The sequence below is a fragment of the Erpetoichthys calabaricus genome, chromosome 4 (genome assembly GCF_900747795.2).
Source record: "Erpetoichthys calabaricus chromosome 4, fErpCal1.3, whole genome shotgun sequence".
NCBI lineage: Eukaryota > Metazoa > Chordata > Cladistia > Polypteriformes > Polypteridae > Erpetoichthys > Erpetoichthys calabaricus.
The window spans coordinates 47037639-47051829 of record NC_041397.2 but is presented as its reverse complement, the minus strand read 5'-3'; the positions used below and the strand labels follow the sequence as shown (position 1 = coordinate 47051829).

The following is a 14191-nucleotide window of genomic DNA, read 5'->3' as shown; positions in this document are numbered from 1 at the left end:
TGCCAAGTTCTAATCATAGCCCAAGGACAGCTCAAAAATCGCGCAGTGGTGCAGAAACCTAGCCCAATAACAGACAGAGAGAAAGTGACATACCAGAAAACGGGCTGTAGCATCGAAAGTGGTGGATTAGGTACATACCAACAAAGACTGGGTGGAGGATCCCCCTTTGAGATTTGAAAGTGATACAATGGGTATATACCATCAAATGACTTGTCCACCTCAGAAATTTTAGAATGATAAAACGTCAGGTGAATCTGCACCAGAAAGAGAAATAAACGCTTACAAGGCGGAGGAATGGGGTGTGAAAAATAGCCCAAAATACAGCGTTACATCTTTTAAAAAAACGCAACCAGCGTAAGCCCATTTTTTCCCGCGGGGGACATTCAAAAACTGCGGACCTGGCAACACTTCATGTCCTTGCTGCCAGCCTGCCACAACCCTAATCTTACTCATAGTGTAACCGGGCGGAGCTGTAGCAGTCGGCAGCTAAATTCTATTGGCTCCCTTTGGAGTCAAATCCACCTACTTGGAGCTCCAGGATGGAGGTTCTCGTCTGCAGAGACAAACATTTCGCTAACACAGCTAGTATTGAAGCTTATTTTGTACAACAACGACATCTACTGAGCATGTGGAGCGTGTGGCAGACTAAAGAACCCAATACTGAAGCAAAGCGCCACTGAAAATATTTTACAACTAATAAAGCACATACATTGGAAAATTAGCTTTTAGTATGGAGATATGTTTAGGGATTATACTAAACTAACAACTATAAAAACGGCACAGTTGATTTTAGCATGGGAACTCAGCTGTCTCGGCACACGTGTATGTGTTTACAAGACGGTTTCGACCGTTCCAATATGACGGATGCGTCGCCGCAAATAGAACTAGCAGATGATGAGGTGTCTCTCTCGTAGAGAGGTAAATCCCAGACGTTTAGTTGAAAGTGCAAGTTAAATGACCCGTGTTGCCGACACATCCCTTAAGTTTAAGGAGCAGTTGTTCTTAACACACTTTTAATCTTATCCACACTGCTCACGGTGCATTTGGTCATTAAAGCATTTTTCAACCATTCAACTCACTGCGCCTTTAAATAAAACGTGGCGCCGCGGTGTGACGTCATTAACTAGCGACGTCCGCTCGCCACTTTTCCGCAGGTTGTGCACGCTGTTTTCACTCAGTCTCATGCCTCAACATGAGTGCGGTAACTAAACCGAGTAAAGCGGATACATTCCGAAATAAGAAGAAGGGGTTCAAAGCAGCAGACAAGCAAGACCCAGTAAAAAACTTCGAAAAATGGAAAAAAAAGATACGACCACACCAAAAACAAATTGAAAACTGCAAGGAATCAGAAGAAAAAGAAACCCGAGTGGCAAGTGGAGAGAGAAACGATCAGCAAACTGATTCAGCGGTATTCCGAGGTATCAGTGAACCCGCAATTCATCCTCCGTATTAGAACAGCTCTTAAATTGTACCGTTGGTATTTTATTGGTCCGTATCATGCGGGATACATGTTGGCAGTCTTGACGAATCGAGTTTAAAAAAAAATAACACTCGACAAAAAATACCCAGTAAAAGTCAGTGTTCTTGATACTTGTGGGTTAAGTTGTGCGCATACCGTGATGGACTAGTTCTCGTCTTGTAACGGATTTGCTTGTTGAGAGGAAGACTTTTCCTGTATTGTGTACACGTCACTATACTACAACGAATACCACTACCACTGACGGCATTAACTCAGTAGCCCATTGCCAGCCTTGTTACGGAGTAGATCGGGTCGGAAATTGAAGCCTTATCAAAGAGAGTGACCTTGTTATAATTTCCAAGATGTACAATTAACGGATTATTTTTTGTAGGACAAATAAGCTGCAATCATTTGGCACTGTAAAAATTGTGACATACGTTGCAGTAGCTTAGAGTAGTGAACGGGTAGGAACAGGACAAGGCCGGTGATTGCCAAGTAAGCCCTCTGTTTTGATTGTGCTGCTTGTTCCATGCACTGTCAAGAAAATGCTTTGCAAAATACCTTAAAAATATTAAAGCATGGTCTGCTATGACAAATTGTGAATATGGGAGGGACTCTGCCCTCCTGTGGAATTGCACGCCTTGCCGGGTTTGTTTCTTGGCTCGTGTCCTGGTTCCTTGCAGTTCTCCACGGGGTTGAACAGGTTTGAAGGTGGGTGAATGGATGTGATGTAGTAAATGTGTGTAGTCTAATGAAACCAAATAAACCGTTGTATTGATTGAGTGAGGAAGGGCAGATTTATAATAGGTCCAAAGGGTTGATTGTGTCACATCTCTATAATACAGTAGTACTAGGGTGTTGTACCGTGTTAGCCATTATGAATGTAGAGAAAAGTCAAGCAAAACTGGCACCTTTTATTGGCTAACTAAAAAGATTACAATATGCAAGCTTTCGAGGCAACTCAGGCCCCTTCTTCAGGCAAGATGTAAGAAGGGGCCCGAGTTGCCTCGAATGCTTGCATATTGTAATCTTTTTAGTTAGCCAATAACAGGTGTCATTTTGCTTAACTTTTCTCAATAATACAGTGAAATTCTTCAGTGCATGTACTAATAAACATGCAACATGTAACTATTCTCGGGTTCCGTGATCACTGAGTACTACTACCTTACTATGAAACATTTAATTTCCTTATCTGAAAAAGCAACCTTAAATCAAAGATAGACTTATAATTGGAGAAGACCCATCAGTCGCACAATGGCTTACATTAATTTATTTATATTACTGCTGAAACACACTGACCTTCAGTCTTAAAATAAAAAGCAAATAAAAGCCGAGTTAAAGATAAGGGAGTATTTGGTGGTACTTGTGTTTTGTAAATATTTTATTCTTTTAGTTCCTCTAGGAGTCATAATATGTGTATTACTTTTTTGTGGCTCATCTAGAGCAAGTGGAGCTTTTCTACTTTGGCAGTACATTAAAAATTACGACTTGACATTGTTCATATTACTGATTGTGGCTGTATTGACGTTTCTCCTTCTTTCGTATGCAGGATATAATTTCCAATGAATTAATTTGTTGCATAGACTTGACGCGAGTCTACTTTTAACAGTTCAACTTTATTTTGAACAACAATAACAAATTAATCTTATAACAGTTTGTAAATATTAAGAGACAGTCAAAGTCTGTATTGCTCCATTTCATTCTGCCTGCCAAAATTCCCCCCTCTCACATCTGGAATCACACAACACATATCTCTGCAAGCGTACATGAACTCCCACTGAAACACGTGAAATTAACAATGGTGCATTTACAAATATTCAAAAACTACTCTTGTTTAAATTAAAAGGTTCACTTACATTACAGCTCTTACAGTGGTCTTGAAAGAAACATTGATGTATGGGTGTAAAAGAAGTTTGTTGGATTATTTCTTGCTTGGTAATGTGGTTTAGTTTCTTATCGTCATCACTTAATTGCCTTCTGTGATTTGCAGGATGCTCAGCAGATGTCACTTCTTTTTCCTTCTGTCATTATAGTAGTTAGCAGTTTGTTTTTTAATCACATTACTGTAAACTTATGACCACAGGTCACTTTGCTGTGAAGTTCAATGATTAATAAACTTGAAACTTAGGTTTATTGAATTCTGAACATATGTGTATCATATCTTGGGCGATTATCAATAGATGGGATTGCGGGGACCATGCTTTTATTCCAATAAACTCTTCTGGTCACCACTAAAGTGGGAAGCAGGTTGTCGTGATATAAAATAGTGTTTTTGAATATATTGTACGTATCGGGCTATATTCAGACATATTTGCTGCTTGTCAATGTTGCAGCATCTTACCATCTTATTATTTCTCGTTTCTTGTCATTTAATCTTTTGCAGTGTTCTTGTAGCTCAGCAGGTGCTGCTGCTGCTCTTTTTGTTTCTGCCATTGTGGTGGCTATCACTTGCTGTAACAATCATTTTCCTGTAAATACCTGCATACAGGCCGTGGTCAACAGGTTGCTGTTATGTAAATTTTTTTTTTAATTTCCAGAACACATCATGCCATATGCTTTCAATTAAGACCAAAATCAAGCTTCCAGCCCCATTAGTTCACAAGTAATCACATGATAGATGGACAAACCATAGCATTTTGTATATGTAGCTAGATATTTAAATATACTTTTACAAACAGAATTCTTCTGTTAGTCCCAAGCCTAGATGAAGAGAGAGAATTGCATCAAAACCAAAGTTGCATGGTGGTTGATGGGGTTAATAAAGTTGTTCATATCCTAGAGGAGAGCAAAGGTAGAAAGTCTTAGCAGTCCCACCTTCCATGATGCATTGTAAATAGGAGCATTTAGATGTGAATGAGCATTGAAATTAAGATCTTAAACAATGCACTGTATGCAGTTAAAACAAACATTAAACACACCAGTTTATCAAAAACAAAAGAATTGTTAAATTTTTACTGTAACTGATACTACTGCTTCATACCTCCAGACTCCTGTTTTTCAAAACAGGCCTGAGAATAGTCTGAGGAGTTAATACATTCGGGTGGCACGGTGGCGCAGTGGGTAGCGCTGCTGCCTCGCAGTTGGGAGATCTGGGGACCTGGGTTCGCTTCCCGGGTCCTCCCTGCGTGGAGTTTTCATGTTCTCCCCGTGTCTGCGTGGGTTTCCTCTGGGCGCTCCGGTTTCCTCCCACAGTCCAAAGACATGCAGGTTAGGTGGATTGGCGATTCTAAATTGGCCCTAGTGTGTGTTTGGTGTGTGGGTGTGTTTTTTTGTGTACTGTGGTGGGTTGGCACCCTGCCGGGATTGGTTCCTGCCTTGTGCCCTGTGTTGGCTGGGATTGGCTCCAGCAGACCCCCGTGACCCTGTGTTCGGATTCAGCGGGTTGGAAGATGGATGGATGGATGGTTATTACATTCTTCCTGTATCCGAGTGTGGTTTTTTTAAATATTTCCATATTCCAGACATGTGCAGGTTAGATTGATTGGTCACTCAAAAATAACTTAATATGCTGACTGTGTCCTGTGACTAGCTGTTGATCCATGCACGGCTGGTAGTTGACTTGTGCCCAAGTGCTGTTCCTGGGATAGTCTGTGACCCCAAATAAGAAGAGGAGTCTTCAGAAATGCACAAATAGAAGGATGTTCAACCATCCATCAAGAGAACAAGCTCCATGTAGCTTTTAGCTAGTGGCAAGTTTGAGTTTATCTAGAAGTGTTGGCTAGAAGGTTGAAGCCTGTAAATCGCAGAACACCAACACACATGCATAGTATCATACAGGAAGAGATGCAGGAGAAGAAAGCCCATGCAGACCCTGAGTGAATGTTCAGACTCTGCAGAAACGGTGACAGGCCTAGGGTTTGATCCAAGCATCCTGGGTTTGTGAGGCAGCAATGCAACAACCACTGAGCCAGTCAGCCTCACATACGGTACTTATAAAAGCCATTTTCAAAAGATTTCAGGCATGATTTGAGTATTTGGAGTCCATAACACCTTCTAAGCTAAACTGTGACAGATGTTAGTATCAGCATTTGCTCAGAGATACATGATGAGAATATTCAGGTAATCAGTCATGTTAAAATGAATATCTCCTCACCACAAGGAGTTCAATTTCAGGGTGTTGCAGTTTAATTTGTGTTTTTGTCTGCACATTATTTTGGTATGGACTGTATAATGCAAAAATGTCACATTTTAAGATGGTGTTTCTGACTTCATGTTAATCAAAAGTGCATTTTAAGGTTTTTGTAGTCTAGAGAAAGATGTGCCTTAGTCTTTGGTGTAGATAGCTACTGTGAGTGAGTTTATGGCTCTGCTTTAAGAAATAAAAGCCCAAATGAAAATGCTTGCTGGGAGATATTATAGCTATGAAGTAAGCCACACATACTGGACTGAGCCCTTATTCATTCAGCAGCGGGAGTATCTTGTTGGCAGACCCTAAAAGTGCTTGATTTGGGGTTTTTGTGTGAAAGTAGAACACTTGCACAAGATCTACAGTTTCAAATCTTTTGGATAAGGCAGTCAACTGCTTGGAAGCCTGATGAGAGCGGTGGTTCGGTTCAGAGTGTTTGCAAATGCAGAAGCTCTCTTTGTGTATTTAAACAGTCAAACAAAGCTCACCATTTCTTAATACTGGAGTGTAGGTTGGCAAATATTGTGATCATGTGGCAGAGGAGTTGGGCTTTAAAACTTCGGGTTTGCACATTCAAATCCCACACATTGTTTTAAGGCATATTTTTACGTCCACGTTCACATTTTCTTGTTTCTGTTTACTTTAACATTGTATCAGAATGCCTTGGCCATTCTAATGGCTTTTTTCTTTATCTTTCTTTGTTTATTTAAATATCAAGTTTTTTATGATGTGTCTTTGAATATAATTTTCATTGTTTGTGGTGAACAGCACTCAAATATGCTTTATATAATATTTGTACATATACCCATCAGCCTTCGCATTAAAAACACGGATAGGTTTTAAGCATTGTCTGTTTAACACAATCAATACATCTGTACAGTTCTGTTTTGCAGATGCTTTTTACTGTATTTATTTTACTACTCTTATTTATCATTCCTTCAGCATGTCTAATCAGTCACAGGTTATCATTCTGACTCTCTACAGTTTGTCTACAGTGTCAACAGGTCAGTTGAGGATGCAGTTAACGTGGTTTTCCACTACATCTTGCAGCATTTAGACTCTCCAGCCATTGTGCCAGAATCTTATTTGTGAATTTTAGTTTTTCATTTAACACAATCAATCCAGAGCTTCTCTAAGGCAAACATCTCAGTATGTACTTGTACTGTGCTATTTGGCTGTGGATCTTTGACATTTTAAGAAACAGACAACTGATAGTGAAGCTGGTCACATATCCATCAGAATGCCTGACTCTGAGTACAGGGTCCCCTCAAGGCTGTGTTCTTTCTCCTCTTACACTATGACTGTACCTACAGTGACCCTTGTATTAAGCTGCTAAAGTTTGCTGAAGACACCACCTTAACTTACCCGGTTACACACAGAATTAAGATGCCATATTGGAGGTAGGCAGATTAGCTGACTCGGTGGTGCACCCTCAACAATCTCAAATTAAATACTTGAGTACTAAATACTAGAAATGATTTTAGGAGTCACTTCTCACCTTCTTTTCCACAGATATAAATTGTGTCACTGTCCACATAATTTCTGTTAACAAAAAAGCTCAGCAGCGTATGATTTTTCTCCACCAACACAAAGTCAGTGCTGGTTCAGTCTTTCCCAGAGTTATCATTGAAAGCCTTCTCACTCCATATCTTTCTGGTATCTGCTCACTCAATATATAAACTGCTGCATGTCATTCAATGAGCAGAATGCATTGTAGCCTTGAAACATTTTTGAGGACCTGTATACATAATGACTTAGGAAATGTGCTGGAAATATAATTAAAGATTACAATCGCCCTGTCAATTATCTCTTTCAATTATTTTTGCTTTGCACCCTCCCCCATCATATCCTAACATCTATGGGGGAGGAGCAAAAGCTTTAGATTTGTCAAAAATTTTGATCTCCGGTTTTTGATGGATCTTGAAGTTTTGGGGTCCCCTGATACCAAAACATCAATATATCTCGATGATGGGTTTGTGTGTGTGTGTGTCAGTTTCTTGAGGACAGTCTACAGCTAAAACGGCTTGACAGACAAACACCAAACTCAAAACTTAAGCCCGTTATGAAATGACGATGTCCTAATTAATTAGTCTTTGAGTAAAATCATGCAAGATAAAGATGCACTCTAGAGGAACCCTCAATACTGTAGTTCTACAATTAATTATGAATTTTTCTTGTTATTTCCTATTGTAATGATGTATTTTATGATAAGAAAAATTAGCATCTGAGCGGTAAATGATTACTGAAATGTTATAGAATAGTTTGGGTAATTTGGTTCCTAGGGTGCAAAGCCGTGTCCAAATGTTTGTTTATTTTTTAATTTTTTAAATTTTATTTGAAGAAGTCAAAAGTATACAACAAAGGACTTTATAGTCAAACTATAAAAGAGAAAAAAAAAATCCAAGTTTAGAAAAAAAAGCAGGAACAACATAAAAAAAAAAAAAACAGAATTCATTCCCAACCTGGGAGATAGAGAGGTGAGCCAAGAGCATGTTTAAAAATAGGAGGAAGAAAAAGGAAAATGACCTTTTTTTTCTCCTGATATAAATGTTTATTTTCAAATTGTATTAATTGAATATTGCCATATTTTTGTAAAAAAAAAAAATAAATAAATTGAACAGATCCTATAAGTAAGGATTTGATTTTTTTTCTCCAATTACAAATAGTATAGAACATCATTACACACTGACTAAAAGGTGCAGTTCTGCAAATTGTTTTATATATCTGTGTTTTTCAGAACTATAAAGTACATGTAATGTTATTCTCTTTGGAAGTATATGTTAGGATTATGTCATGTCTTGTATATTTTGCTATTAATTATATTTGTTTTTGTTTTGTGTATGGATATAACACCAAGAGAAGCTAACTAAGAATTATGTTGCCTGGAAGTTTAATTTACAATTTCAATTTACAAAGTTACATGTGATTTAGTTGGGAAAACAAAAAAAGAAATGACTGTCAGTGTCCAAAAGGAGAGACCTATGGAGAAGACCAGAGTTGTTGCTTTTTAACTATATACAACAATCTTCCTCCTCATTCAAGAGATGATAAGCCAGTTTGCATGATGAAAAGCACTTTCATTTCCAACTTCCTTTAAAATGCCAAATATTAATGAAGTTATTAATATGTACAACTTTGTTTGTTTATGTTGCTGGAGAAATTTCCTTTGAAGGTGTTGCATAGAGATTGTTGTGTTTTATTTAAGCTTTGTTTCTTGAGATCAAGGCTTGCATATTAACAGGTCTAGGATTAGCCTACATTGTGCTTTCCCAGTGTAAAAAGTCTACTTTTTTAATGCTCATTGACTCTTTTCAAAATTGATTAAGATGTTGAAATTTGGGCGATCTTTTCCTTCAAATACTGTAAATGAGTTGGCATTCTGTATGATGGTTCAATGTAATTACTTCTTTTGTGTTCTCTTTTCCTTGAAACTAAATTCAACTATTTGAAATAGTGTGTTGTGTTTTTTTTGCAGATTAATCCTAATGAAGTATTGAAGTTTTCAGATTTTCCTCTGTCAAAGAAAACTGTGACAGGTAGGCATTTAAACTGAAAGCAGAATCCATGACCTGTAAGAGAATAAACATTCAGTATTTATATGTGTTCTTGTTAGGTTGATAGGCCAATTTAAACTGGCCTCGTATGAGTGAGTGTGTGGTGTGCAGGAATGTGTCCTGTGATGGATTCATATTCTGGGAAGGACTGATTTTTTTTTTTTCCTTTCTGATGCTGTTGGTATAGCCATTCATTATATGATTGGAGAAAGAACATTTAGATAATGGATGGATGGGTTATGAGTTTATGCAGGTAGAGTACAACATAACCCATAGATTAATTAGTAAAGAAATACTTCACCAAAGGGCATTATTCATATTACAGTCAAAAATGTGTATAATTTGTTTGTTTAAATTCAGCAGTACTATTTTCACCCTTCCAGCTGTGGAAGTAAGTTGAAAATCTAGAACTGTTTTTAGGGTCTGCTATGCACAGCTATTAACCAGTCTGTAAACCTATCCACTGTATTGGGCCACAAAACTGAAAATGTGGGAAAATGGTACTGTATTTGTGCCAGGGTTGCCTACATCCGTTTTTTCTTAATTACCATACTACATTGGATGTCTCCAGAATCAAGTGTTGTTTTTTCTGATTAACCTATGCCTTTTGTCTTTCTTGCTAATAACAAAAACATTTGTTATGAACAATGCATAAACTAGGCCATAGACTATGTTCATGTAACCTACTGAGAGAGCAGTGCTACAAATTATTTGACATTTGTAAACTTCCTAAGCAAATAATTGTGCAGTATTATGTGTATCACTCATATTCATTGAGAAAAGTTTGCATTTTTAAACATAGTGTTGTTTTGAAGTTCTTGTATGTGTTTTGAAAACAATAAACTGAAAAATGGCCAGACATTTTCTTCTTCTTCTTCAGAGCCACTCAGTGATTTGAACATTTGAGATGGATGTGTAAAAACATGATACAAAAATATTATTATACTGTACATATCACTTGTTCGAGTTTATTATAGATGTATGTGCTTTCACTGAATACGGTTTATTATATCCCTGTTGTGTTTGTTAGCAGATCATGTTTTCAGATTATTAGAAACCTGTTGCAGTAATGCAGAAGTTAATGTTGCAGTTTCAGTCTCCATATATTAATGAAAAGAATGAAAATGGTATGGAGTTCTTGTGGCACAAGAGGTCTCTGGCTTGTTGGCATCTTTCAAGTAAATAAATAACTGACACGCTCGCACTGGGGAGTGGAGCAGGTGCAGGCGATTTGCAGAAAAGATGGCTCATCTCCCGGTTGGTGCAAGGCAGTCAGCTGACCATGCATTGCCTTGTTGGCACGTTCAGTTGGTCTGATTATCTCTCTATCATCCCAGGGCAGGAATCAGGCAATAGTATCTGCAATCCTGCCCAGTGTACAAATGGGGAGCACAAGATAGAAACAAGGAAGAAAGCATCAAGAGCAAAATGGAAGACCTGTGAGAGCAGTATCTGGCAGGAGGAACCAGCCAACTAATGAGGAAAGGCAGCGCAGTCATGGGCCCTGTGAAGGAGCTATGGATTGGTGCTCTAGCACTGGTTTGCCTCACTGATTATTTGTGTAGAGTGGGTGTGAACGTGGGGTGGGGGTCCTGCCCAGGGATCCGAGGAACGACCTGTGGGAGTGTGAAGGAAGACGAGAGGACAACCAACTCTAAGCGTTCCGGTGGGAGCTGCGTGAGGCAGCCGAGACAGGGGTTGGGTAGTGAGGACGTGGCTGCTGAGTCTCCGCTGGCTGAGCAAGTTATGAATGACCCGGGTTAATGAGAAAGTGCTGTGTTGGGCTCATCCAGGAGTAGACAGAACATTAATGACTGTTTTAACTCTGATCTTGTCTCACTGATGACCACTGTTTTAATGGATTATTTATTTATTAATTTTTGATGCACTGCTCTTTTGAACACGATTTGTATTTGATAGTTTTTAAAGAAGCACTTTTATGCCCTTGCTTCTTGCTTTGTGTGAGTGTCCTCATCATCTGGCTCATCCTTGGATGTGTTATCGGTGTAGCGGGCTCAAGAGGCTCCCGGGATGCAATCGGTAGCATAGAGTTAACCCACACTGTCAAAGTTCTGTAGAAGGGTACTAAGTTCCCCTTTAGTTTTTGCATGACTATTTATATATTTCTATAGTATTTTTTTAATTAAATATTGGGTTATGTTTTTTTCAACAGGATTATTGGAAGGACAATATCGAACTCCTACAGAAATTCAAAAGCAAACAATTGGCTTAGCGTTACAGGGGAAGGATATTTTAGGTGCAGCAAAGACTGGTTCTGGCAAAACACTCGCTTTTCTTGTACCTGTAAGTAGCTTTTCTACTTCTATACAGTAATTCTGTAGGTGAAATATATTTTTGAGACTTGTTTTTGTATTAAAAAAAATTGTAAAACTTAACTGAAAAATCAAGTTTCCTTTGCCCTTTTAATTGTTTAATCTAAATGCTATAAACAGGAATTACAATTTGTTCAGGCCAGGCTTACTTTACAGATTTAATAATATTTAAATGTTGCTCATTATTTTCAGTATTCAGTGCTGAACATCCACATTTCTTTCGTTATATGCCTTTCTTCTAATTGATTCCCAGTGGATCAAGATTCCTGTAAACCAGTGCTTCCTGCACTTAATTTTTTTTATTATTATTGTTTCAAAAATTGCTTGCAGTCGTGTTTGGAAATAATGCAGCTATCATTAACAGGAGACTCTTGTGAACCTAATGATAGCTTAATTTGAAAAAAAATCAATAAAGCAGAACGGAGAGGAGAAGTCTGTAGTGGAAGCATGGTAATCTGGGAAGCCTCACCAAGAGTTGGTGATTTCAGAACTTCCAGTGACAACTTCTCATTATAATGTATGTAAGATACTTCCACATGTAACGCTTTGAAGACTATGACAGCTAAGGGATGCATAAGTTGTGGCAGAAATGATTGTATGATCATTTATAGTAATGTGAGCAAGGTATACATGAAGCAGTATTTAGCAAACATATTAAAATCCTCCACATTTTATTACAAGTTTATGTTGGCAAGTTCTTTTTTGTGTAACTTTTGAGTTTATAGCTGATGTAACTTGTGTTTGTTGAGGGTCTCCAAATAGTTCAGATGCAGTTACCAGACAGGCATTCCAGCAGTAGTATGACTTGGACTGTGTTTTTATTTTTATTTTTTTTTGGAAGTGCCTTCATTTTAAATGATTTTAGTGAAATTTAAACCAAACAACCCAGCCACAGGGGATGCACAAACCAGTGTGTTTCTTCGTGCCGGTCTCAAGCCTGGATAAATGGTGAGGGTTAAATTTACCATTAACATTAACTAGGATTTGGCTCTTACAGCAGTTTCCTTGCATTAAAAAAGTATCTCTGTCAGTGCAGTCTTTCTTTTTTTTAAATAATAGATGTTTGCTTTAAAAATGTTATCATTTATGAAGAAAATAATACAATAGTTATGCATATATGAGCATAATATTGGTAAATGAAACAGATTAAACTTCTTATCTGGAGTCATAGCTTGTTGCCACTACACAGATTGGTATTGACATGTCTCTCTGTTTTGTCTGTTAATCTGCATTTTGGGTGTTAGATTTGACTTAGAAAAAAGCAAATGGAGAAGCTAGAGAAGGCATCAAGATTAATTTATCCATTTAATCTTCTGGTGTTCACTCATATTAAAGATCACTTGCAATGCAGTGTTTGTTGATCGTAATAATCCTACGTAACTGAAACTGAATCGCGGCATGTTTTTTTAAGACATAATACTTTGTCATACTTTTTGTAAGCAAAGATTATAAAGGGTATGTATTTCTTTTTCCATCTTTTGCATTGTCATAACTGCTTAAAAAATGTGCAAACCTGAATTGGTTCCCTGTGCAGGGTTGATCCCAGCCTTGGGCCTATTACTGCTTTTAAGTACTGACTTTTGATGGATTACAAGTGACATCAAGGGCCTTTTGAACCAGAAGAAAAGGGCTTTTAAAGGCGGTGATCAGCATGAGCTCAAGCGCGTGCAGAAGGAACTCAGAGTCCAGCTCAGGGCGGCGAAGGAGCAGTACAGGAGAAAGCTGGAGCAGAAGTTGCAGAATAACAGCATGAAGGAAGTGTGGGATGGGATGAAGATCATCACTGGCTGCAGCTCGAAGCGGGGTACCACCATTGAGAGAGACGTGAAGAGAGCAAACCAAATGAACAACTTCTTTAACAGGTTTGACCACCCTAACCCACTCTCACTCTCACCTCGGAGTATTGCACCCTCCACACATCCTTCTGCTGATACCAGCATAGGAAAGACATCCCCACCCATAATTACAACAGCGCAGGTGAGCAGAGAGCTGAGGAGACTTCGTGCCAGCAAAGCAGCGGGTCCAGATGGAGTATCGCCACGACTACTGAAGGTCTGTGCATCGGAGCTGGGGGGTCCTCTACAGCGCATCTTCAACCTGAGCCTGGAACAGGGGAGAGTCCCGAGGCTTTGGAAAACATCTTGTATCACCCCAGTCCCAAAGGTATCACATCCTAGTGAGCTGAATGACTTTCGGCCTGTTGCTCTGACATCACATGTGATGAAGACCATGGAGAGGCTGCTGCTTCACCACCTTAGGCCACAGGTTCAACACGCCCTTGACCCTCTGCAGTTTGCATATCAGGAGAAGGTGGGAGCGGAGGATGCCATCATCTTTATGCTACACCGATCCCTCTCTCACTTGGACAGAGGCAGTGGTGCTGTAAGAATTATGTTTCTAGACTTCTCTAGCACCTTCAACACAATCCAACCTCTGCTCCTTAGGGACAAGCTGATAGAGATGGGATTAGATTCATACCTAGTGGCATGGATCGTGGACTATCTTAAAGACAGACCTCAGTATGTGCGTCTTGGGAACTGCACGTCTGACATTGTGGTCAGCAACACAGGAGCGCCACAGGGGACTGTACTTTCTCTGGTCCTGTTCAGCCTATATACATCAGACTTCCAATACAACTCGGAGTCCTGCCATGTGCAAAAGTTCGCTGATGACACTGCTATCGTGGGCTGTATCAGGAATGGGCTGGAGGAGGAGTATA

General features: G+C 38.9%; 1 protein-coding gene across 1 annotated transcript in view; it reads left to right on the top strand.

Annotated features, from left to right (window-relative positions):
- The first annotated feature begins 1125 nt into the window (after positions 1-1125).
- Positions 1126-14191, top strand: part of ddx10 (DEAD (Asp-Glu-Ala-Asp) box polypeptide 10) — a 459716-nt gene continuing 446650 nt past the window's right edge. The window contains 4 exon segments of the mRNA XM_028799405.2: positions 1126-1306; positions 1308-1418; positions 9061-9121; positions 11313-11443. Coding sequence (XP_028655238.2) covers positions 1193-1306; positions 1308-1418; positions 9061-9121; positions 11313-11443 — 417 coding nt within the window. The 5' untranslated portion in view covers positions 1126-1192.